At 45.6% G+C, this 27,325-nt stretch overlaps 1 protein-coding gene across 1 annotated transcript; it reads left to right on the forward strand.

Annotated features, from left to right (window-relative positions):
- Positions 1-15,250: 15,250 nt before the first annotated feature.
- si:dkey-174m14.3 (uncharacterized protein LOC563117 homolog) lies at positions 15,251-22,137 on the forward strand. Its single transcript, XM_061270547.1, has 6 exons — positions 15,251-15,448; positions 17,190-17,351; positions 18,315-18,381; positions 18,619-18,726; positions 18,799-18,879; positions 19,958-22,137. The coding sequence occupies exons 1-6, from the start codon at positions 15,351-15,353 to the stop codon at positions 21,362-21,364; spliced, it is 1,923 nt and encodes a 640-aa protein (XP_061126531.1). The 5' UTR covers positions 15,251-15,350; the 3' UTR covers positions 21,365-22,137.
- The last annotated feature ends 5,188 nt before the right edge of the window (positions 22,138-27,325 follow it).

Raw genomic sequence — 27,325 nt, forward strand, 5'->3', positions numbered from 1 at the left:
AACAACCTCCTGCTGAACGTCAACAAGACCAAGGAGATTGTTGTTGACTTCCGGAAGGGTCACACCCAACACCTGCCGCTGACCATCGACAGTGCTGTGGTGGAGAGAGTGAGCAGCACCAAGCTCCTGGGGGTGCACATCAGTGATGATCTCTCCTGGTCCACCAACACCGCATCACTGGCGAAGAAGGCCCAGCGCCGCCTGTACTTCCTGCGGAAACTCAGGCGAGCATGTGCTCCTCCGGCCGTCATGACTACATTTTACCGTGGCACCATTGAGAGCGTCCTCTCCAGTTGTATTGCTGTTTGGGGTGGTAGCTGCACTGGCTACAACATGAAGGCCCTCCAGCGCGTAGTAAACACGGCTGGTAAGATTATTGGTGCTTCACTCCCCTCCTTGAAAGACATTTACACCTCCCATCTCACCCGCAAGGCGACCACGATTGTGAGTGATGTGAGTCACCCCGCTCACTCTTTGTTCGATCTTCTGCCCTCTGGGAAGAGGTACAGGAGCCTGCGCTCCCCCACCACCAGACTCACCAACAGCTTCATACTCCAGGCTGTTAGGATCCTGAACTCTCTCCCCCCTTCTGCGTAGCGTCCTGTACTTTTGCGCTATATTCTGACTGTCTGCTGTATGCACACTTGCTCCGTTTTGCTCCTCTTATTTATTTATTGTGTTATTTGATTATTTATTATTTATTCATCACTCTTATTATTCATTGGTTGTGCCTTGTTTTTATTTTGTGTTGTTTGCTTGTATGTATGTCGTGTACTATGTCTTGTCACCGTGGGATGGTGGAAACGTAATTTTGATTTCTTTGTGTGTCTTGGCATGTGAAGAGATTGACAATAAAGCAGACTTTTACTTTGACTTTTGTTAGATTGGGATCACCAGATCATTTTTGTTTAACACATTAAATTTTAAATCACGGATGGCCTTGTCTGACATGCCATAGTGTTGTCCTGGCGGCGAAGGAGTCCATCTGTTCAGCCTCGAGTGAAAAGTATTGAATCTATTGTAGGTCAGACTCACACTCTAATGAGAATGAATTGGGGTAGAACTCTTTAAAATTCGTGTTGCTCACTGGACCATAGTCCATTTCCCAGTCGAAACAATCAGAGACATGCAGACAGAAAGCAAAGCAAATTCTGCTGCCTTGTGCCCAGTTTCCAACAGTGATCAAGTCTGGCTCAAGGAGCTGATGGGCCTTTGGCCAAAGAAGTCCTCTTCCAGTTTTGTGCCAAGTAGCAGCAGTGAGTGTAAGGGCAGTCTGGACAGCTGGAGCTCAGGAGTCACTTCCCGCCTTTACTGCTCGATCAAGAAGAAGAGCCAAGCGGCCTTTCAAATCTGACTACGTTTCAGAGTGCATCCCCCGGAGCAGGGAGGAGGGGACAACTGCGTGGATTGCCCGGCATGGCACCATCAGGGGAGGGGCTGTGTTCAGACCCGAGTTCGCACCAAAAGAGATCAAGATTGTCCGCTGGAGGGAACGCTTGAGGACAAAGCCAGGTTTTCACACTTTCTGGATGAGGTGACATCCAATGTGCTTGATCCAAACAGCTTGCGGGCATTTGGGAAAGCAACTAGAGGTGCGCATTAGGACCAGGACCAAACGGTGACCCAAAGTATCCCCAGGCTTTCCTGTTCAATGGCCCAGCTGCAGGATTTCTTACTGGAGCTTGAGGACCAGTCTCCAAACGACCTGCCTCCAAAAACCTATCTGGAGACAGACATTGACATAGTGAGGAGAGATGACCAGCCAGAAGATCCGGAGATCAAACCTGACACTCCACCGCCGTTACTGGTGGATGAACAAAATCTCATTCCACCCCCTCCAAATTTCTGCCAAGGATTTGAAATGAAACGTTTCCAGGAATCGAATCACAGCTCCCCCGGATACCCCTCTAGATCCATCTCTCTGCCCAGAGGCATCAACATGGTGAGTCCCAGAAGTTTTATCTTTGGAATCCACGACCTTGCATTCTGGGTAGCATACCACCCAACCACATATTTATTGTGAGAAAACCCCTCATTTGTTGAACTTGCATCCTAACCCCTCTCAAATGTCTGCAATAATTACAACCACTGGCTTTCCCTAGACACGTGTTTAGAGAGAATAGGATTAAAGGCTCAATTAAACATTACTGCTTCCCAAAGTGAGTGTATTTGATGTCCCAGCATGATGTTCACCTCGCAATTAGAGGCTAATCAAAGCACATATATTATTTTTCGGTAAACAACAGCACAGTAGTTTTTTTTTTTCTTTTTTTACTTTTTTTTCTCTGTTTGAAAATAGTTCATCATATCACCCACGGGCAACCGAGCAAGCATTTCCACAAGAACTCACCCATCGAGGAACGTGCTTAGAAATGAGCAATGTGGCCATTTAATATTAAAAAAGAAGGCCACATTGCTTTAATTTATCGTCTGATTAAAATTCAGCCTTTGCTGTCACCTTAGCAACCGCTTAGGAAAAAAAAAAGGTGGGCGGTGTGGGGGCTGTGGAGCCAGCGTGTGAGCCTGTTGGCGTTCATCAGAGTGTTGCTTGCTTGCAGCAAACTTTCATCTCCTCAGCCTTGTACTTGCCAGTGCACATGTACAAAACATGCCTCGCAGTCGAGCACGACCTCGCTGACACGTACTCTCGCTACACGTAGAAACTGATATTACCAATTCGACTGGATTCTAATAACGCAAAGTGTGTCTACAAAATGGCATTTTTACATTACAATGAAATTAGGGCCCTTGTAACGCTTACCATTATTCTTCCAATAATTGAATCACACTTTTTTTGCATTGAAGTGCATTTTCTATTACCTCACTTCAAGTTTTTTTTGTTTGTTTAGCACATCATTTGATCCTCTGCATGACTGTCATCATCTTCTATCTTCAGATTATGAAACATGACACCCCGCGCCTTGTATACGGACAGAAGGCTGGCGTGTGTGTCGAAAAAAAGTAAAGATGCGTTGGGATTATACTGCCTCCAGATTCAACAGATGGAACCACCTGTACCCCTTGGTCTTTTCCCTTCTGCTTCCCTGCACGTCAATGAGGTTGCTGCCCGCCGCCTTTGCTTGCTTGCAATATATTGTATCTGCAGTCTGGCTGCAATGGAGGTTTCCACTCTCTCTTGCACCCCTCCCTCCCTTCCTCCCTCTCCCCCCTCTTGCTGCCTCTCACTCTCCAATCTTACGCCTTTGAGCTGATGAGATGATGGTTCTAACCTTACATACATATGGCGACAAAGCCCTAATTTTTTGTAGAAGTAAAACTGGGAAGGGGGGAAGATGAACATAAACATGCGTGTATGTTGCTCCCAGGGCACTCCACCAATGCTGTTATTTTTCTTTTAGGTGTGTGACGATGGCATGAAGCATGCAGACACCATCAGGTAGGTATCCTCTCTCTCCTCATCCTTCCTTCGTCCCACCCACGCCTTCTCCCTGTGCCCTCTTCTTTCCTCCCACTCTTGCACAGTCTTTTCCTCCCTCGCTGCTCTTCTTCCACCTCTTCCTCTGCTGCTGCTTCTGTTGCTGCTGCTGTTGTTGGAGCGTCAGCAGAAGCGTCAGCAGCGTGTGGCGGCGGCGGGAAGTGGGGGTTTCTCGCAGCTTGAGGGAAGAGCCGATATACAGAAGGGAGTTTTCTCCAACAATCCCCGTGGGAAGGACTAAGTCGGTTTGATCCGTGCGCCTCCAGGATGAAGCTGTGCGTGAGCACCAGGTAGCGATTCGCTCTTTTGCAGCTTCGATTTGGAGCGGTTGCGTGCGTGCGTGTGTGCGGCTGCATCAAAATTAAATGCAGAGCTCCTTGGTTGTTAGTTTGATGTTTGACTCGGTCCCCGAATGCGAGACTCGTTTTTAACCTGCATGACGTGTGCATTCACCTGTCGGAATGCACCGTGCTTCAGTGATGGATCACTCTGCATGATCGCACCGCTCCCGCAACAAGCTTATCGGATACTCAGTAGAAAATGATCGCATTCACTTTCCTGATGGAGAAGGAAAGCCTCATTGTTGCTTTCATTCATTCTGTCAGGCCATAGTTCACATTTGTTTGTGATTACAGACATCATCATCATCATCATCATCGGTTTAAAGTCTGCTTTCCAGGCGCCGCTGGGTTGGACTGGGTTCTCGATATGGCCTTCTTCCACCAGGAACGGTCCATGGCCATCTCGTGGTTGGTGCCGAGTGCTTTCATGTCGGCTGCCACGGTCATCTGCCAGGTCTTTTTAGGTCGGCCACTGGGTCTTGTTCCCTCTACGTCATACGACATAACTTTCTTCACCCAGTCGTTCTCGTCCTTCCTCACTACATGTCCGTACCATCGCAGTCTGCCGCTCCTCACCATCCACTATGGCCTCCACTCCCATCTTCTTTCTCAGCTCTGCACTGGTCTTTTCCTCCCTCATTGACACACCACACATCCATCTGATCATCCTCATTTCTGCTCTGTTTAGTTTGTCTTCGTGTTCTGTTTTCAGGGCCCATGCCTCACATCCGTACGTCATATTACTTCTGACTAGGGATGTAACGATACATCGATACACATCGATTAATCGATATAATGCTCTACGATTTATTGGCATCGATGCTAAAGGTAAACATCGATTTATATCGCCGTGTTTGACCTCGGACATTAGACGCGACTTTATTTTGAAATCCAGTTCATTGTTGCTTGCTTCCTCTTTCCGGGAGCAGTGAGCGGCGTGTTGTGTTGTGAGCAGAGCAGGCACGTGAAAGGGGAGGCGACAACTAGTACGCGGCTCCTGGGCTGGTGCTATGGCTAGTGTCCAAAAAGACGAGGAAATTTGCTCTCCTTTAGGCTTCAAGTCATTCGTTTGGAAGCACTTTGGATTCCAAAGAAAAGATGGCTCAACGGACAAGACACGTGCAGTTTGTAAATCCTGCCATGCGGTGATCAAATATTCAGGGAGCACAAATCTCGCCGCACATTTAAAGAAAAAACACCACATCAAAGTTCAGTGTTAAAGTAAGCACTTTGTATACTACATGACTCTTGTAATTTCCTAAATAAAAAGTTTGCAGTACCTTGTTGATTTTGCGTATGAATTGTTATAAATCAGGATATTGTTCTATATTTTTTATTAAAAAAAATATATATATCGATCGTAGAGCACTATATCGCGATATATCGTGAATGAATCGCAGCAGGCTTTAAGATATCGGCAAATAATCGTATCGTAGTTCTTTATATCGATATTATATCGTATCGTGACAAAACCCGCGATTTACACCCCTACTTCTGACACAAGCTGAGTACACTTGGCCTCTCATCTTCAGGGATGGGGCCTTAGATGTTAAGAAGGGCATGAGTTCCCTGAATTTCTTCCACCCGCTTCTCACCCTTGTGGTCACTGCTAGGTCCACCCCCCCATCAGCGTTAAGCATGTCTCCAAGGTAGCAGAAGCTGTCCACCACCTCGTACATCTCCCCATCTACCACGAGCCCCTCTTGCTCAGCTGGGTCTGCTTGGGCGACTTCTCCCCTACACCGCTTGCATTGGAAGGTCTCACTTGCAGCTAGTAGGATGCCTTTTACTCCGCTGCATCTTTGATGTACCCATCTCTGGCAACCCTTGCACCGGATAGAGTTAGCTTGCAGTCCCTTCCCGCAAACTCCACATGGCCATGCTCCTGACTGCGATATCACTCCCAGGCCAGCACCACCGACCATGACCTTTGATTTTGCCGCATTCACCTTCATTCCTTTCACTTCCAGGCATGTCTTCCAGGCCGCTAGCTTCCTAGCTAGGTCTTCTCGACTGTGAGCCATCAATACCAGGTCATCCGCGTAGAGCAGCTCCTATGGTAGTCCACCCCTCACTTCCCTCGATACCACACCCATCACGATAGCAAACAGTAATGGGCTGAGCACTCATCCCTGGTGCACCCCTACCCTTACTTCAAACCCATTACTGTCGCCAACTCCTGTTCTAACAGCTGTGCAGGCTCTGCAGTAGAGAGCCATCACAGCCTTAACCAGTCCCTCTTCCACACCCGACCGACTTCCTTAGGGCCCACCTCACCACCTCCCTTGGCACCCTGTCGAACGCTTTTTCCAGGTCAACAAAAGCGAAGTACAACCTCTTCCCCTTGTCCTGGTGTTTCTCTTGCGTCTGTCGGATGACAAAAATTGTGATTACAGACACCGTTATGACTATTTCAGACGAGGGCTAATTAATAGGGGTGTAAATCGCGGGTTTTGTCACGATACGATTTCACATCGATACAAAGAACTACGATACGATATTTGCCGATATCTTAAAGCCTGCTGCGATTCATTCACGATATATCGCGATATAGTGCTCTCCGATCGATTTTTTTTTTTTTTTTAAATATCGAACAATATCTTGATTTATAACAATTCATACGCAAAATCAACAAGGTACTGCAAACTCTTTATTTAGGAAATTACAAGATATTGTAGTATACAAAGTGCTTATTTTAACACTGAACTTTGATGCCGTGTTTTTTCTTTAAATGTGCGGCGAGATTTGTGCTCCCGGAATATTTGATCACCGCATGGCAGGATTTACAAACTGCACGTGTCTTGTCCGTTGAGCCATCTTTTCTTTGTAATCCAAAGTGCTTCCAAACTAATGACTTGAAGCCTAAAGGGGAGCAAATTTCCTCGTCTTTTTGGACACTAGCCATAGCACCAGCCCAGGAGCCGCGTACTAGTTGTCGACTCCCCTTTCACCTGCAAAGCACTTTGGATTCCAAAGAAAAGATGGCTCAACCGACAAGACACGTGCAGTTTGTAAATCCTGCCATGCGGTGATAAAATATTCAGGGAGCACAAATCTCGCCGCACATTTAAAGAAAAAACACGACATCAAAGTTTAAAGTGTTAAAATAAGCACTTTGTATACTGCAATACTCTTGTAATTTCCTAAATAAAGAGTTTGCAGTACCTTGTTGATTTTGCGTATGAATTGTTATAAATCAGGATATTGTTCTATATTTTTTATTAAAAAAAAAAAAATCGATCGTAGAGCACTATATCGCGATATATCGTGATTGAATCGCAGCAGGCTTTCAGATATCGGCAAATATCGTATCGTAGTTCTTTGTATCGATATTATATCGTATCGTGACAAAACCCGCGATTTACACCCCTACCGCGCACTGTTCCCTTCTCCCGGAAAGAGGAAGCAAGCAACAATGAACTGGATTTCAAAATAAAGTCGCTTCTAATGTCCAAGGTCAAACACGGCGATATAAATCGATGTTTACGTTTAGCATCGATGCCAATAAATCGTAGAGCATTATATCGATTAATCAATGTGTATCGATGAATCGTTACACCCCTACTAATTAAGTTTCCTGTCGTCAATTGTCCTCACCGCTGTGTCTCAATTTTAATTGGATTGTTGGAGTCCCGTTGAGATAGATGGGGGGAGTCCGACGCTTCTTGTCCTTGCTTTCAGCTCAGGTCTTATCTGAACGCCAACGCTGACCCGCCTTGTGCTGCCCTGAAATTCTCTCTCCCTCACACTCCCTGTGCCTCACTTGGCCTTGGGGTTCCTGCCTCAAGTGGCCCTGTGATGGAGGGTGTCATGTCAATTTTGCATGGAGGAGATTTCACTTTGATTAGGGGGGAGGTCGTGTCAGTGCTGTTTTTTTTTCCAGTCTGACTGATAACGGCAGATTGAACCAAATGTGATTCTGAAAGCAAGTTAGGAGGAATTGGGGGACCCGTCGCCGTGATAACCGAGCACTCCTGTAAAACTGTCAAATAGCGCTTGTGCATGTGCGGTGTTGCATTTTATGGACTCAATATCCTAATGTGACCTTTTGGCCGTGGGGCTCTGACCAGGCAGCCTTGAATGAGTGTGCAAGGTCTTTGTGGTGTAGCGTTGACAGCTCCCATAGGAGTCAATAAGCGGACCTCATCAGCTCGCGTGTGTTGTGATTAGGGGTGTAACGATACATCGATACACATCGATTAATCGATATAATGCTCTACGATTTATTGGTATCGATGCTAAAGGTAAACATCGATTTATATCGCCGTGTTTGACCTCGGACATTAGACGCGACTTTATTTTGAAATCCAGTTCATTGTTGCTTGCTTCCTCTTTCCGGCGTTGTTGTGTTGTGAGCAGAGCACGCGCGTGAAAGGGGAGGGGACAACTAGTCCGCGGCTCCTGGGCTGGTGCTATGGCTAGTGTCCAAAAAGACGAGGAAATTTGCTCCCCTTTAGGCTTCAAGTCATTCGTTTGGAAGCACTTTGGATTCCAAAGAAAAGATGGCTCAACGGCCAAGACACGTGCAGTTTGTAAATCCTGCCATGCGGTGATCAAATATTCAGGGAGCACAAATCTCGCCGCACATTTAAAGAAAAAACACGACATCAAAGTTCAGTGTTAAAGTAAGCAATTTGTATACTACAATACTCTTGTAATTTCCTAAATAAAGAGTTTGCAGTGCCTTGTTGATTTCGCGTATGAATTGTTATAAATCAAGATATTGTTATATATTTTTTACTAAAAAAAAAAAAAATATCGATCGTAGAGCACTATATCGCGATATATCGTGAATGAATCGCAGCAGGCTTTAAGATATCGGCAAATATCGTATCGTAGTTCTTTATATCGATATTATATCGTATCGTGACAAAACCCGCGATTTACACCCCTAGTTGTGATCCTTCTCCTTTGTCCTCCTCCACAGTAATGGGTCACATTCATCCGTCACGTTGAAGCAATAGGCCAGCATGGAAATGGATTGAACCACAGAGCTGTCCGAGTGGTTCTTAAAGTACCGTATTGCATTGAAATAAGACTGGAAAAAGTGGGCGTCGTCTTATATTCGGGTTCTAGACATTATACCCATCTTCACTCGTGCGCAGCGGTAAGTTAAAGGTTCCTGGTATCGACTGAGTATGTTGCTGCCATCGTGTGCGTCTTTGACACAAAGTGAGTATATACGTACGTACATTTCATTGTTACTATTGTCCACTGTTGTGCCGTTTGTCCGATCGCGGTTTACTTCGTGTGTGCGCCGTTTGATTGACAGCTCTGGCGCGCTCCTTTAAGTTTGCCTCGCATCGTACGAGTAGCCGTTACGCAGCGGCACGGCGACTAACGGTCGCCAGCAAATGTATTTTGTTGTCTCGATCGATGACTTATGTTTGGTGTGTTGCCGAGAGTATTTCATTTATGGTTATTTATTATTATTATTTGCCAATAATTCAGTAAAGCAATCAAAACTAAACCACGTCTTCCTTCCTGTGTTCTGACCGACACCCGGGGGTGAAAAGAGCATAACCATCCGAGCCAACCCCCTATACCAGGGGTGGGCAAACTTTTTGACTCGCGGGCCAAATTGGGTTCTAAATTTTGACCCGGGGGCCGAACCAGGAGCAGATGGATGTAGTGTTTGTGTGAAGTAATATAAATGACATGTAAAGGTCATTGCATAGAACTAAAGCATGGATATTAAAAAAATGCTTTTTGAAAACAAATGCATTTATTAACAGCATTAAAAAAATATTTCACCAAAAAACTACTATCAGTGATTCTTATTAAATACGACACTGTTATGATGAATAGCATTTTCCATCACTTCAGCGCCTGCAGGTCAGATTTATGAAATATGTTTATCTAATGAGGCGAAATCACATCCAACGGCAAACATTCTGACCAAATACATCATCTTGAAGAATCAGTGAAAGAATACACCTACCGTAATTTTCGGACTCAGGAGCGACTTATATATGTTTTTTTTTTTTCAAAAATTCCCCCCCCCCCAAAAAAAAGTGAAACTGCGATAAACGAACCGCAATGTAGCAAGGGATTACTGTAATTTGAATTTCAAGTGATGACAGCAACGCAACGTCGCATCAGCAGCAGCTCCGTCGAGTCAATCTTTGTCCTTTATGTAAACAACCGCCGCGCTGCTGATGCGGCGTCGCGCTGCCTCGTCGTTATTCCACAGATCTACTATATAACTATATTGTAACGTTTTTGCTGACGCGACGTCGCGGTCGCGCGTCAGCAGCGCGGCTGTTGTTTACATAAAGGACAAAGATTGACTCGACGGAGCTCTCTTTCACTTCCGTGGATTGAAGTCGAGGGCCAGCGCTCGGCCGCGTGGCTGTCCAGGGACGGTGGATGGGGCTCGGACAATGCTTTTACGCACGCCCGGTCCTACTCTACCGAGCTGTCTTTCACCTCCGTGGATGGAAGTCGAGGGCCGGCGCTCAGCCGGGTGGCTGTCCGGGGACGGTGGATGGGGCTCGGTCATGGCTTTTACGCACGCCCGGTCCTATTCTATGGAGCTCTCTTCCACTTCCGTGGCTGGAAGTCCACGCCACCACACGCCTGTAAGTTTGTTTTGTTAAATAAAGAGCCGTTTACCCAACCCATGTCTTTCCTTGAACATTGTTAACGCTACAATATAGTTATATAGTAGATCTGTGGAATAACGACGAGGCTGATGTCAGGGCGCACGCGCGGCCATGTTGACAAAGGACGAGGAATTTGATCGATGGATTTAATGATTTAGAGTGCACAGATGGTTTGATAACATTATTGCTTATATAATAGTTATTTGATATATAATTTATATATCGTTATATGGGCCTGTGGAATATTTTGAAGTGCAAGAGCCGTCAGCGGCGCGCACGCATTGTTGACCAAGGACGATTGATGGATTTAATGAATTGGAGTGACGCAGATGGTTTTATTAATGTGTTATTTATGTAATAGTTTTTTTAATAACTCTGAATTTTACGTCAGGGCCGTTTTCAGCTCTTAGTTTTTGTTTATGTCACGTTACCATACCTATCGTTTAGCCTGTTGTTGCTCGTTCACGACTGTTCTTGGTGTTGGATTTTGTCGAATAGATTGCCCCCCAAAATGCGACTTATACTCCGGAGCGACTTATATATGTTTTTTTTTCACTTTTTTGGGCATTTTATGGCTGGTGCGACTTATACTCCGGTGCGACTTATAGTCCGAAAATTACGGTAAATAAAGTAATAAAGAAATCAATAGTATTGTTGGTTTCCCTTTTTTACTAGTGCATCATAGTCTGGAGTAAAATTTGTTGTGGTAATTCTTAGGATAGAACCGAGGTGTCGGTCCGTTAACCTAGATCTGTGACGGGCTTTGTTGACGTTCATGTGGCTGAACGTCTTCTCACACACGTAGATCGAGCCAAATTGTCCACTCTTTTTTAACATTCGGTGTCCACCTTTCTTTTCTTCGGGCCCCTCATTTTAATGGAAGGATTCCAGGGTAAGGTTTGTGGGTGACATAACTCAGCGCGCGAATTACGAGAATACTGACGTCACAGCCTACACTCGAAATTCGGCACTGATAGATGAAATTACTACGTACTAATGAGTACGCACACGCATTTGTGAGTGTGCACCAAGCTTTCTGACATGGCTCCCGGGAGTAAATGCGCTTCCCCATCTACTGGGGAAACATAGTACCGTATTTTTCCGTGTATAATGCGCCCCCATGTATAATACGCACCCTAAAAATGGCATGTTGATGCTGGAAAAAAGCCTGTACCCATGTATAATACGCACCCAATTTAAAAAAAAAAAAAAAATAAATTTTTATTTATTTATTTTTTTTTTTTTTTAAGTCCCAATGATCGTCACACACGCAGGGAGGCAATGGGTCCCATTTTTATAGTCTTTGGTATGGTCTTAAATAGGCTGGATGTATTTTTTTTGTTGGCGTTGATTTCTCCGACTGCCCGTAAAGGCACCACCGCGATCAGATGAAAAGAGAGGGAAGTGGCGTGCGGACATGTGAAAAAGGCGGCTCTGTATGGGAGAGACGTTGAAGACGAATAAAAACACCCTTGGAAACCAAAACTTGCCCCTCGTCGTGACTCGGAGCCGCAACAAATGTTTCGGATTTGTGTAGGGTACATTGTGACAGACAGCAAACGAGCAGGTGATCGAGCAAGCGTTTGATACGAGAGCATTGCGGTCGTATGGAGCGTGTTTGAAGTGAACAGCAGAGACGAAAGGAACAAGGCAAAGTGTTGTGAAATAAAATATTACCTGTAATACGCATTTTGTTATTTGTTGATTGAAACTGCTAATTAAACTGTGAATTGAAACTAATAGGTGGAGAACTGAACTCTCGCTCTTTATATAGATGACGTGTCTTGCGCATCCGTTCTGCGCATCTGTAATGGCGGCCTCCGTTTGACGTCCGGTCCGCGATGGAGATTAAAAAACAAACAATATTTGACAATAACACACCATCAAGGATTGCACCATTACATCAAACGATGTCGTCAATTATGAATTTTACTGACTAAGTGTGTTGGGCAGGATGGAGTTTTGCTATGTGTCTAGGTTGCCATAGTTTCTGTTCGCGTCGCCCCTCTCTTCCTGTGTCACCTCAATCAATGTAACGTGTTTTGTATTTAAGTCCTGTCTGCCCTTCGCTCACCGTCGGATCATTGCATGTGTTACTGTCATGATGTCTGTTTGGTTTCTGTTCCTGTCTTTGGTAATGTCACCCTGTCTTTTTGTTCCACGTCTTTGTCGGTCAGTCCTGCTGTTGGTTTTGTTGTACCATGACTTTCTTAAAGAAAAAAAAAAAAAAAAATTAAAAAAAATTTTGTACCCATGTAAATAGTTTCTGTTCGCGTCGCCCCTCTCTTCCTGTGTCACCTCAATCGATGTAACGTGTTTTGTATTTAAGTCCTGTCTGCCCCTCGCTCACCGTTGGATCATTGCATGTGTTACTGTCATTCTGTTCCTGTCTTTGGTACTGTCACCCTGTCTTTTTGTTCCACGACTTTGTCGGTCAGTCCTGTTGTTGGTTTTGTTGTACCATGACTTTCTTTAAAAAAAAAAAAAAAAAAATTAAAACATTTTTTTTTTGTACCCATGTATAATACGCACCCCAGATTTTAGGACAATAAATTAGTTAAATTTTGCGCATTATACACGGAAAAAAACGGTAATTGCAAGGACAATGACCCAATAAAAAATTAACAATACAATTTATTCAGGTTTGGCTGGCCGGATTAAACAGCCCCGTGGGCCGGATGTGGCCCGCGGACCCTAGTTTGCCCATGTCTGCCCTATACACTCCTCAGGCTCCCCAACAATAGCGGTAGCAGTTTGCATTATTTTATTGCAATGTTTTTCCTTATTCAGATTTGTTTCAAGACAAATTAGACTTCACTTTGTTAATGCAGTTATTGCAATTTTGTTGTTTTATCACAGTAGATAGGTTTATTTACATTTCAAAAACCAGAAGCCATTCATTTACAAATGTGATTGCACTTTAGTTTACATATTTAAACGTTCAGATATTAAGATGTGTTGCATGATTTGAATGAGGCAAAATAACATGCTTTTTCTCTCATATATATTGTTATAATCATTTGTTTCAGATGTAATTATTTTCTGTATAAAAATTAAATTTGGTGTTCAAAAAATCATTTTTTCAAACTTGAGTCTTGAAAAAGAGGGGGTCGTCTTATAGTTGGGGTCGTCTTATAGTCTGACCAATACGGTATTTAATGGCAGCTGAAGTGGGTTACTTGATGTGTTGTTTGTTTCAAGTCCCCTTCCTTCCCATTTTACATGAATTCCAAATTGAACCACTTTGGCAGTTTCGCTGTGCTCTAACAGTAATAGCGCGTGTAATTTCCTGCCCTAAAAATAGAAACAAAATGACAAGACAGTCCAGGGTCACCGCCGCAATAGTAAATGAATGCATCTGCTCCTCATCTTTGCCCATGAATTGTGTATGAACTGATGCAAGACTCTCAGCCGCCGCCAGTTGCTTTAAGTGTTTTCGTAAGATTGAGGTTGGTGGATTAGCATTGCAAATGCGGTGTCAGATCTAGTAATAGTGTACAGTACATGTATAAAATATGCATTTGGGGAATGACTGGTCTGCTTAGATTTCGTGCCTCGATTTCACCTTTTGCTGGGCATTAAACATTAAAGCTGTTAGTTGGTGTGGAACTACTCTTCATTCTGTCAATAGTGGGCAGGGCAGTGCGGTCATTGAAGGTGTGAATGTTTTCAATGAGGCGGTTGAGTCATGCACATTTTGCATTTTTCTTTTTATTCAAAAGTCCATCGTACTTTGAGATTTGCGCTGTTGCAATATATTGTTTCTTCATGTATTCTCCAGTCACCCAAATGAATAACATTTTTGTCAGATAAGACTTCTTACCTGCCACCCTACCACCATAGCCCACATACAAAAAACAAAGGGGAGCTCCAACAACCACTTCCCGCTTTTCTTTCTATCCCCAACTTTCATGTCATCATCGTCCTCCTCCTCCGCTCCCGCCTCCCTTCCCTGCTTTGCTTTTCAACGCTCAGAAAATCCTCTCAAAAGCGAGCGAAACATGAGTGGGCGGCTTGGCAGCCTCGTATGAGCGTGCTACCGTCCGCAGAAGTGAGGAGGCTCAATTAAAGTCGACCGAGGGAGAACAAGGAAGAGAGCGAGGGAGGGCGAGCGGTAGGGAGCGACCGATGTGGCCTGAGATGTCCCCCCCCCCCACACACACACACACACTCCCCGGCTTCTGGCGCTGCGTTATTCCTTTTCCCGGGAGAGGGTGTGTGTGTTTAGATGCCGCAGTGTACAAACAAGGCATGCAGCTATCCGCTTTGAATCAAATATGGTAACGTGCATACCAACGGATCAGCCTCCAAATAGCTCCAAACCGGCAGGGCCATCTCACCTCACCGTAGGCACGTATCCTGTGCTGGTGTGTGATGACTCAGAGGGGAGCAGCTCGAGAGAAGCCGCCGGTGTTTGTGTGGGTGGGGGTAGAGGCCTGTCACCAGCTGTCGCCATGTCGACTCAGCCTGATGCGGAAATCACCCACCGGCAATCAGGTGATGAGCACATTTGCTTTTGGCATCTTGTTTTGTGTTGTTATCGAAGGTCTCGCTAAGGAGACCTGGAGGCACTTTTACCCCTTCTGAGTCACGTTGTCGGGGCTCAAACTGAGACTGACGGGCTTGTCTAACGACCTGCACCGGTTGTCTGTGGGCTGACGTTGGCCTCTCTCCTACGCGCGTCATCCAGACGTGGTTGCAGGGTGGGGCTCTCCCGAATAGAAGGCCGTGTCAAAGGCATTTTGTTTCATCATGTGGAGGAAACGGTGCTACGTATGACTTAAACCCAAACTACTGTTCATTCAAAATGATGTTTGATTTTGGCCATTAATCCGGATTATGGATTGATTGATTGTGTGTTTGTTTTGTTTGGCAGGTAGAATAATCAGTAACTCTTCAGGCCAGACTTAGGCGGTCTCCTTTGGGACACTAACACGTCAGCTCCTTGTGGGTCCCCCCTATGAACACATGACAGGCAAGGAACACGGGCAAACCATGAAAAAGATATACATTGGCAAAACCACCTTAAAAGTCCCCCGAAATGGCGGCAAACATCTGAAAAAGAGGTAAGAGCAAACGCAATGGAGTCGCATCGTCTTTGCCACCTGTCCTCATTTTCATTTGTTTGTCCACTCATCCACCCACAAGGTGTCTCCTCACCATTCAAGCATCCTCTGCCAAAGCGGGAGTCCCGTTGCCTCGTCATCTTCACGCTAGAGTGAGAGCAATCGCTAGATCTGATTCAGCTCCCGCTCGTGGCCTCGGTCACTAATGGGACATTCGACGTCCCTCGAGAAACTCTATGCAAATTCACGAAAACAACAAACACCAAATAGTAACCCCCTACTATTTAAATCTCCAAAAAGCAATAATATTAATGAGGGCTTTTTTTTTTTTTTAAGGAGTATAAACATTTGGTGCAAAGCTGCCCTGGAAGCAAGATATTTAATTGTGTCAGAGTAAATACAACAGAGCCATCTAAACTAGGCCTCTCAGCTACTGGCTTGGATTCCGTTTGAATTAAAGCACCTTATATAACAGCGGCGAGCTCTCTTGAGGCACTTTTTCATTCAGGACAGCCAGTCTACAGTCCTATTCATGCATAAATGCAGATAAATCCCCCGGAGGCGAGGCAGCTAACGACACCCCTCTGACTGGAGTCTACCTCGACTCATTGTGCTCTCCAGAGAAATAAACAAGAGATGTCGGGGAGGGCCGGAGGGCTTGGAAATTGAAAGACCGTGTAGCGTTGCGGGGACACACATCAATGGACGGACGCAGATGGGGAGGAGGAGCTTAGCCCGGCATTGTTTCTATCCTGTGCGAGTGTTCATACTATCGACCAAGTGGTTTTGAGTGAGTATTATTGACAAGTCGGGGCAAGATAGGTGTGACTTTTAGCAGGATGTGTTATCGTTGGAAAATGAAGCTAGTAGGAAGGAGTCTTACCTCAGGAACACCATGCGCACTGATATAGCGTCGGTCGATAGGGAAGGGGACGTCTCGGCGAAATTTAGTGAGTCAACGCGCTGCTGTTTAAAATTTAAACAGCAGCGCGTTGATAAATCCTACTGATGCATTTAAAGTTTAAATGCACCAGTAGGATTTGTGGCTGGGGAGCCGCGCTTGTCTTCTGCAAATCGTTGCAGCCATAGCATTCAGCAATACATTCCAATCCGAACACAAAAGACATTCTGCAATCTGGCCAACATGAATATTAATGAGATGACGCTTCCAGTCGGTGACCTGCCGGCACTGAAAAGAAGCCTCTCCATTTCGAGCCTTTGTTACCTGATATGGTTATTTGGGAGAAAAAGAGGCAGGAGAGTGAAAAGAGCATGACAGCGCATCTCTATTTGTTTGGTTATCTGGACTGCAGATAGCGTCATTAGCTTTCTTCCTCCATCTGTCCGTCAATACCGGCTCCATTAAGCCTGGCCGCCTGCGCTCGGATCCACGGCGGCGGCCCACATTTCCTCCTTTGCCACTTTCACTTGGCCTTTCATGAGAGGGAGGCGGCGCCGATTGTAAAAAAAAATCTTCATCCCTGTGCACGAGGAAATACATTCTGTTCCCAACATCCGTGGCTTTCACATTCCATTCATGTGATGTATTAAAGAGTTTACAACTCATATCTTGACACGCTCCGATATTGATGATTGGGTTCCTCTCGGTCCAGATTTGAATTCCAAGAATGGGAAACGCTTCTCATTATGTGTCTGCTTGTACCACCACCTCGCTCATCACAACCGCATGGCTGTCAATCACGTTAGTCAAAATCGAATAACTTCATCTATGTGTGTGCAGCTCATTGCTGGAGCAGAAGGAAGACCTGCGGAAGCGACTCTCCTACACCACGCACAAGCTGGAGCTGCTGCAGAATGAGTTTGACGCCACGCGTCAGTACCTGGAGACTGAGCTGCGGCGAGCTCAGGAAGAGCTGGACAAGTTCACCGATAAACTGCGTCGGTGAGAACATACTGACTGGAAGACATTAATGTATATATGTCGTATGTATCTAATACCCTGTTTTTCCATGCATAATGCACATAATTTAGGGTGCGTATTATGCACGGGGACAATACGCACCCTAAAAATGGCATGTCTATGCTGGAAAAAAGCCTGTACCCATGTATAATATGCACCCAAATTTTGACTCTTACTTACCGTGTTTTTCCATGTATAATGGGCAAAATTTAACAAATTTATTGTTCTAAAATCTGGGGTGCGCATTATGCATGGCTACAACAATTTTTGAAGAAAATATCCCTCGAAATAAAACTTGTAATCACACCTTTCTTCTTGTTTGTTGTAGAGATTAAAAACCAAACAATATTTGACAATAACACACCATCAAGGATTGCACCATCGCATCAAACGATGTGTCGTCAATTATGAATTTTACTGACTAAGTGTGTTGGGCAGGATGGCTGAATGCGATGCGCGATTGACAACAAACAAGAAGAAAGGTGTGATTTCAAGTTTTATTTCGAGGGGGATTTTCTTCAAAAATTGTTGTACCCATGCATAATGCGCACCCCAGATTTTAGGACAATAAATTAGTTAAATTTTGCGCATTATGCATGGGAAAAAACGGTAATATAAGAGCGTACGAATGCTGCAGCGGTTCAAAAAAGATGAAAGAGGATAAAAATAGCTCAAACGCGGGGTTCGGCTTTCCTCCAGTTTATTTCTGTCTCCACTTTTGCTACAGTAGGCAGCTCATGCCCGAGTGTATAGATAAAAATTGTTTTCCAAACCAGTCACGTGTCTTGCTCTTGTCTGTAATCTCAAACTCTACCGGGTGAAGCAAATATAGATTCTAACTTAATATGCACATTTATTCTCAAGATATTGCTCTGCACGTTTCAAGCCAGTTTATGTTTACCATGTATAAACAATGTTCTGTACTTTATTGCCTGTGTGCTTTAGGATCCAAAGCAGCTATTCTGCCCTGCAAAGGATCAACCAAGATCTGGAAGAGAAGATTCACAGAGATGTAAGTGCCCGCTGTTGCCATAAAGAAAAAAAAGCCCTTGGTGGGTTTGAGATTCAAATGCCCTGTTGTTGGTAGCAGTGACATTAATTATGGCTATTTAAAATTGGCTGTCCTCCTCCAAAGAAATGAGAAAGCGGCTCCATTGTTCCTCCGTACAACACACCTGGTCTCATTGGGCAGACTAGAAAAGATGTAATTATACTTCATCCTCTCTCGTATGACTTTTTGCTTTCTCAGTCTCAGCATCACGACGACGAGAAGCGAGCGCTGAGCCGAGAGATCATTGTGCTCAACAACCACCTGATGGAGGCCAAGCTCACCATCAACAAGCTTCACGGGGACAATGTGAGGAGACGCCTTTTGGATTTTGCCGTGGCGTGAAGGTTTAATCATGTCCTCTTGATTTGTGCTTCGCAGGATGTCTACAGGAAGGATTGTAACTTGGCTGCTCAGCTTCTGCAATGCAACAAGTCCCTTTACAGGGCCCAGCTCTCTGAGGTGAGAAAAAAAAAATAGACCATCACAGCCTGAATTTTGCTCTTTTTTTAATACAGTCTTTGACTTTTGTTTGATCCCAGGAAATTTTTATTAATATAAAATAAACATTAGAACACTAAAGTGCCTTTTAGGCTGTCAAACAGCCCACTGCACCCCGATAGTTCAATTTGTACTCGCCAACGTGGTTATTGATGTGGTCTGGTCGGACGCCACTTTGTGACAAGCAGACGGGACATTATAGAATGTCCCTGACTAGAAATGAATTGCGCAGGACCGATATGCACTCAAATACGTATAGAGAAAAAGTTGCTTATTACATAAGTGCGGGTCAGAGGGTGTCCGTGCACACGTGGACTGCTGGGAGCGGGCAGACTGATAAATGATGCGGTGTTGTGATTAAGACTTGGGCCCATGGTTGCCTTTAGCAACACTTCTTGCAAAAACAAGAACGGAAAGGCCACCTGGTGATTGCATTCTGCTTCAAAAATACACCAAACTGAATAGAACGTCCAACAATGGTGTTTAGTTGGAATAATAATTGCACACATTTTACGTTATAATCAGCCTTTCATTGCTAATTACAACTAACTGGCTTGCCGCATTAGCTTTTTGCCATGGAGAGAAGCAGATAGCAAGTTTGTGTGTTTTGTTTTGAACACTTGCTAAATAGAGCAGCAATTTTTTTTTTTCTTCATGGCCAAGAAGCGTTAACATGGATTCACGGACCCAACTATGGGTTAAATAGTACCATTGCCCAGTGGGCTCCTCGGGAGAGGAATGGGCTAAGGGAGTCAACCCCTACAGAAAATCAAGTTCCCCTTGGGTTGGTGTCAGGAAGGGCATCCGGATGTAAAAAGTTTTGCTCCAAACATTTTCTCAGTATAGGACTCTCAACCACAAGATGGCCATGGACCGTCCCCGGTGGAAGAAAGCCATATTGAGAATCCAGTCCAACCCAGCGGCGCCTGGAAAGCGGACTTTAAACCGATGATGATGATGATGATGAATCCACCCGATCAAATCTGTGTAAAGTTTGCTTGTAATCTTTTGATGACCCGGGCGTGTGTTTTTGCTCCAGCTCCCGACTGACTTTCAGGAGCGACTGACCATGCACATGGAAGAGACTCCGCTCTGCCGCACGTACTCGGATTCCATGTCGGCCTCGCTCATCGGGCAGGTGCTGGAGAAGCCCAACGAGTTGTGCAGCAGCAGCCAAGCCTCGCGCTCAGCTAGCCCTCGCACTCCGAACCACGCTTTCGTCCTGGAGCCGTTGGGCCAAGGGGAGCGGCTCGGTTTGCGTGGGGCCTACAAGTCCGACCTGTACAGCAGCGACACCGCCCTTTACTGCCCCGACGACCGGCACCGGGAGCGCAGGCCCAGCATGGACCTTCACGGTCAGAGAAAGCTCCTCTTTGAATCGCAGAATTCCACTGACAGCAACCCAGAGGAGTGCTCAGTGGGCTTGGGAGCTGCTTTCACCCAGGAGCACTTTGCTGAGTTCCCCCCCTTGGGGGCGGGCTCTAGTTCCTACTCCAGCTTCAGCGGAGGGGGCTCGGAAGACAAAGCCAACGGCCCGCTGAGCAGTGCCGCTTCCTCGCCGCGCCATCGCACCCTCTACATGGACTGGAGGGATGCCGGGGACTACGAGACGAAGAGTGACTCCTCCTGGGAGAGGGATAGTCCCGGAGGGTTCGGTAATAATCATCCCTTCCAGCAGACGGAGATGATCCACCAGCAGAACAGCAGCTCGCCCGTGTACAGCCGCACCATGTCCTCCTGTTTCAGCGAGCCCTACGAGCCCCTTCCTCCATCGTCCTCCCCGAGCGTCGCCTACGGAGACAGCCGCCGAGGAAGCACCCTGGCCCCCGAGGAGGAGGAGCTGATCGGAAGATGGCGGCAGCTCAGCGCCGAAGACTTGAGCTCGCACTCCTACCGCAGTCCCGGTCGGGCTTCCCCGTACAGCTTCTCCGAGCAGCACTTCTCTGTGAGGCCGGCCAAGATCCGCCTAGGCCCGCTCTACAGCAGCTTCCAGGAAGGCGCCGACTACTACCACCAGCAGGGAGCAGGCAGCGTGCATGATCCAATGTGGGTTGCCGCCAGTCCCGAGTGCAGCCCCGTGCTCCGCCAGGCTCACAGCCAAGCACACCTGTATGAGGACAGCAAAGGCTCCGAGCACAGCCTCTACCACTCGGGCGACTCCAAAGACCTGGAGGGCAACGAGGCATCCGGAGGTCAAAGTGCGGATTACGGGGACCAAAGCCCCAACAGCTCCACCGAATCCCTCCACCGCCGTTCCTTGGAGATGACGGCGGACCTTCAGCACTACCAAGTGGAGATGCACAATCTGTCTGCCCAGGTGAGCCTGTCGTCGCCACCACCTGCCCCACCACCTCCGCAGCTGTACCACCAAAAAGTCGGCTCTCTGGGACTTTCCCGCAAAGACAGCCTGAACAAGGCGCAGTTGTACGGAACGCTCCTCAACTGAAGAACATTGCACAAAAGGGAATAGAAGCCACAGAAGTGTATGTGTTGACCGGTGAGGACAGGAAAGTGATACATTTGTAAGAACGTGTGCAGCGGTACCTTGACTTACAAGAGTTTATGGAGCTTAATTTTCACAAATTTCAATTGTAGCACGTCAAGCGCGGTAGAAAGGAGAGAGAGAGGCACCAATGCACTTTCAGTCGTTTATTATTGAACAGGACAAATAGTCCAAGTTAAAAATCTCACAAGGAGCATGGAGGAGACTTGACTAACTGCTACGTACTTAGCCACCCCAACTTAAGTCAAAGCTCTTGACGTCACTGACTAGGCCACACTTCATAAAATCAACTTACTTTACATTCGCTTATGTTTTTTTTTTTTTATATTTTACACTACAGTACTATTTTTCGTCATTAAAAACACACAAAAATCTAGTTTTGCCGGATGGTGACAGAATTGTTCAAACACTTGTAAATCAAGGTATCACGTATGTATTTATTCTCTAATTCTAAGTGGGAAATAGATATTTTTTGTATGTAGCTAATCAAATGACAAATCTTACTAACCTGGAACTTGTACATTTAAAAAACGGCAAATAATATATTGGGGGGGAAAGCACACACCCTTAACTTGATGACTGTATAAACAACACTGGTCTTATGCGGCTAATTAAAAGCAAATTGGGTTTGTTCTTTTGATTGAATTTGACAGTATTGATTGTTGTTTTATATTGTTCTCGCTGGAATGTTTTGACATGTGAATATCTGTCGGCAGTTTGTATTAATTATTCTCTTCGTATCCTGAAAAAAATCCTGCAATGACACGCCCCCCCCCCCCCCCCCCCCCCCCCACACACACACACACACCTTCCCCTTTCTACCTCAGATTTGGACGGCCACACTTTCATCAAAACAATAGAACCATCTACTTTGTCCTTTCATTAATCATGCATGATTATATCTTTTTGGGTTGTTTTGTTGACTCAATAAAAGTAGAAAGTATGCAGACGATTCTCGATTGTTTAGACTTTGGCGATAGGTTGTATGTCTATGAGCTACAATATGGCAATGGCACACTATAACGTCCTGGTGTCCCAATACTTTTGTCTACATGATGAATGTAAGAAAATTACCACTTTTGTGTTGCAGTTCATCCTCCCATTTACGTATCATCCCCCTCCATCCCATTGTTCTGCTTCTGCCTACACAGCACACAGAGGACAAAGTACATACATGGTAACCTTCTTCACCTCTTTTATTGTTCCACTGTAAAAGAAACAGTCTGTCAGGTTATAAACAGTAGATTGCATTCATCACGTTGCAATGAGGAAGCATGATGGAGTAAATGTGACAACTTTGCAAAGTCAGTCAATTTATTACCGTATTTTCCGACCTATTGGGCGCACCGGGGTATAAGGCGCACCTACAATGAACGGCCCATTTTAAAACTTTGTCCATATATAAGGCGCACCGGACTATAAGGCGAATAAAATAGAAGCTTTACTGCAACAAACTGAGGTTGACTAGGGTTGCGGTATCCACCCACTAGCCAATAACCAACGAGCCCTCTGTAAACAATCGCGTTTCTCAAACGATCTCCTATAAAATGATTGGAACGGACTAAAGTTCAATCTAACGCATTGGTACTACTTACCTATGTTTCCCTTCCATATCGATCCGTAGATTTACTCGAAACATTAACAGAGCAGCCTATTTTGACATGAAATAGCCTCGCGCGTATAGCAGCTATCATTATAGCATTAGCCATCCGCAATTTCCTATGACCCTCAGCTCGCAATCTCCCATGAGCCTCAACAAAGTGTAAACAATCGCGTTTCTCAAACGAGCTCCTATAAAATTATCAGAACTGACTAAAGCTCGATCTAACGCATTGGTACTACTTACCTATGTTTCCCTTCCATATCGATCCGTAGATTTACTTGAAACATGAACAGAGCAGCCTATTTTGACATGAAATAGCCTCGCGCGTATAGCGGCTATCGTTATAGCATTAGCCATCCGCAAAAACCCATGACCCTCAGCTCGCAATCTCCCATGAGCCTCAGCAAAGTGTAAACGATCGCATTTCTCAAACGAGCTCCTATAAAATGATCAGAACTGACTAAAGTTCGATCTAACGCATTAGTACTACTTACCTATGTTTCCCTTCCATATCGATCCGTAGATTTACTCGAAACATGAACAGAGCAGCCTACTTTGACATGAAATAGCCTCGCGCGTATAGCAGCTATCGTTATAGCATTAGCCATCCGCAAAAACCCATGACCCTCAGCTCGCAATCTCCCATGAGCCTCAGCAAATTGTAAACAATCGCGTTTCTCAAACGAGCTCCTATAAAATGATCAGAACTGACTAAAGTTCGATCTAACGCATTGGTACTACTTACCTATGTTTCCCTTCCATATCGATCCGTAGATTTACTCGAAACATGAACAGAGCGGCCTATTTTGACATGAAATAGCCTCGCGCGTATAGCAGCTATCGTTATAGCATTAGACATCCGCAAAAACCCATGACCCTCAGCTCGCAATCTCCCATGAGCCTCAGCAAAGTGTAAACAATCGCGTTTCTCAAACGAGCTCCTATAAAATGATCAGAACTGACTAAAGTTCGATCTAACGCATTGGTACTACTTACCTATATTTCCCTTCCATATCGATCCGTAGATTTACTCAAAACATGAACAGAGCGGCCTATTTTGACATGAAATAGCCTCGCGCGTATAGCAGCTATCGTTATAGCATTAGCCATCCGCAAAAACCCATGACCCTCAGCTCGCAATCTCCCATGAGCCTCAGCAAAGTGTAAACAATCGCGTTTCTCAAACGAGCTCCTATAAAATGATTAGATTTACTCGAAACATTAACGGAGCAGCCTATTTTGAAATGAAATAGCCTCGCGGGTACAACAGCTATTCGGTGACGCCCCCTGACTACAGTTACCGTAATGTTGGGAAGCGATGCGACCTTGTAATTTACTAGTCGTACTAAAACGTACTAAAACATTTTGGCAGAGCACTGTGTACAACCAGTATGGATCAATAAATTCATCACTTGATCCATATATAAGGCGCACCGGACTATAAGGCGCACTGTTGACTTTTGATAAAAATTTAGGTTTTTAGGTGCGCCTTATAGGGCGGAAAATACGGTAATTCCTCTCCATTACTGGACTGTGAGGCATCATCAAATGGGTGGGTAGTTTTTACTGCATTGCCTTTTTTTCTCATGCAAATTATCCGAGTGAGGGTTAATTTTGAAATATGAAGAGAGGCCAACATTTTTAAGTCATTTTCAACATTTTACAACCGAGCATTTCAAGTCATAGATCATTAACTTGAACTTGGTTGGTTCAGTATTGGTGAGTTCACGCTTGTCTCCCCAACTCGAATCAATCCTCAAGTTCAACCATGCTGCTGCTCACGTCCCACAGCTTCTTTGCCGCTTCTGTCCGTCGCCTTCGCGAGCAGCTCCTCTTCCTTGCAATCAGCGAAGCACTTCCAGCTCAGTGGCCTAGGGGTAGAGCAGGGGTGGGCAAACTTTTTGACTCGCGGGCCAAACTGGGTTCTAAATTTGGACCGGAGGGCCGGACCAGGAGCAGATGGTATAGGCGTTGTGTGAAGTCATATAAGCGACCTGTAAAGGTCATTGCATAGAAGATCTTGGCCTTTAGTAGGTAGTAAAGCATGGATATTCCAAACAAGTTTTTTGAAAACAAATGCATTTATTAACAGCATTAAAAAAAATAATAATTCACTAAAAAACTGCTATCAGTGATTCTCATAAAACACGACACTGTTATTATGAATAACAATCTCCATCACTTCAGTGCCTGCAGGTCAGATTAATGAAAAATGTTTATCTTATGGGATCACATCAAACGGCAAACATACTGACCAAATATATCATCTTGAAAAATCGGTGAAAGCATACATCCAAATAAAGTAATCAAAACAGCAACACGGTGAGGGGTATCTGAAAATCAGAGCAGAGTTTTAACTCGCAAACACCTGGTAACAGAGGTGAGGAAACGGGAAACACTTGCTTAAAGTAAGCCTTAAGAACTTTACAGGTTAAGATTAGTCGCAAATAGGTGGTGCATCAATGTCCTTGAGCATCCTGCATTGTTTGAAAATGAGAATGGTCGCTAGTTTCAATCCCTGCTATGTGTACAAATCATATTCAAAATGCATTTTTTTACAATAAACTTGAGAGCCTCCCGTTCATTTTCAGTGGGAACAGTGTTGTTGGTGTCCCTTTTTTGCTAGTGCGTCATAGTCTGGAGTAAAATTTGTTGTGGCAATTCTTAGGCGAGATCCGAGGTGTTGGTCCGTTTACCTTGATCTGTGACGGGTTGATGTTGATGTGGCTGAACGTCACGTCGCGTACGTCGAGCCAAATTGGCCACTCTTTTTTAAACACTCGGCACTCACTTCTTTTTTTCGGGCCACTCATTTTAATGGAAGGATTCCAGGGGAAGGTTTGTGGGTGGCTTTAGCGCAAAACTGCATCTGAAAGCTCAGTGCGCGAATTATAAGAACGCTGTCGTCAAAGCCCACGCTCTAAATTCGGGACTGATACGAATAGAGCGAGAGTGCGCCAAGTCCGTACTACTGAGTACGTACACGCACTTGTGAGTGTGCACCAAGCTTTCTGACACGGCTTCCGGTAGTAAATGCGCAGGCGAGCGCTTCGCCATCTACTGGGAAAACGCAGTCATTGCAGGCAAAATGACCAAAAAAAAAAAAGTTTAATAATACAATTTGTTCAGGGTTGGCGGGCCGGATTAAACGGTCCCGTGGGCCGGATGTGGCCCGCGGGCCGTAGTTTGCCCACCCCTGGGGTAGAGTGTCCGCTCTGAGACTGGAAGGTTGTGGGTTCAAACCCCGGCTGGGTCATACCAAAGACTATAAAAATGGGACCCATTGCCTCCCTGCTTGGCACTCAGCATCAAGGGTTGAAATTGGGGGGTTAGATCACCAAATGATTCCCGAGCGCAGCCCCGCTGCTGCTCACTGCTCCCCTCTCCCCCAGGGGATGGATCAAAATCATACCGGGATGGATCAAAATCATACCGGGATGGGTTAAATGCAGAGGCTAAATTTCACTGAGCTGCTCTTGAAGAATAGCAGCGACACCAGGTCGAAGAGTGGCTTCGCCAGCAGGGGAATGTGAACGTGCCTGCGCTGCTCGGTCCTCACGATGCAGGTGTTCCCCCGTGAAGATTTGTTGCCCCTGCCGAGGTAACGCGCACCCCTTGTTTGGAAAGCGGTCGAAAGCGATAAACCGATGCCACCTCACAGTTAGGAGGGTGCGGGTTAGATTCTACCTCCGGCCGTCCCTGTGTGGAGTTTTCATCTTCTCCCCGTGTCCGCGTGGGTTTTCTCCGGGCACTCCGGTTTCCTCCCACATCCCCAAAACATGCTTGGTAGGCCAATTGAGCACTCCAAATTGCCCCTGGGTGTGAGTGTGAGTGCGGATGGTTGTTCATCTCTGTGTGCCCTGCGATTGGCTGGCAACCAGTTCAGGGTGTCCCCTGCCTACCGCCCGATGGCGGCTGGAATAGGCTCCAGCACGCCCGCAACCCCTGTGGGGACAAGGCGGTACAGAAGATGGATGGATGAATTGATTTGAATGAATGATTGAGCAGAATTTCAGTTCTGAAGGGTCCTTTTGTCCCAAGCAAAGTGACAGGTGGTGGGGAGGGAGGATAAAAATTGTAACAGGAACTCTATAAAAAGTGTCAACCCGTGAGAATTTGTGCCCCCCTCCCATTTTGAGAACGGTGAGTCCTGGACATCGACTGGCTTCTTTTCCGTCTTCCTGGGGGTCTGTTCAGGTAGTGTAGTAAATTTGAATACCGTTTTTTTCCGTGTATAGTGCGCCCCCATGTATAGTACGCACCCTAAGAATGGCATGCTGATGCTGGAAAAAAGCTTGTAC

This window comes from Syngnathus typhle, linkage group LG22 (assembly GCF_033458585.1).
Source record: "Syngnathus typhle isolate RoL2023-S1 ecotype Sweden linkage group LG22, RoL_Styp_1.0, whole genome shotgun sequence".
Taxonomy (NCBI): domain Eukaryota; kingdom Metazoa; phylum Chordata; class Actinopteri; order Syngnathiformes; family Syngnathidae; genus Syngnathus; species Syngnathus typhle.

Bases quoted from the DNA above. Each gene is read 5' to 3' on its own strand.
- si:dkey-174m14.3 (XM_061270547.1), top strand. From the start codon at position 15,351: ATGACAGGCAAGGAACACGGGCAAACCATGAAAAAGATATACATTGGC. The intron at 15,449-17,189 runs GTAAGAGCAAAC...ATGTGTGTGCAG, and splicing joins GGCAAACATCTGAAAAAGAG to CTCATTGCTGGAGCAGAAGG. The intron at 17,352-18,314 runs GTGAGAACATAC...TGTGTGCTTTAG, and splicing joins TTCACCGATAAACTGCGTCG to GATCCAAAGCAGCTATTCTG.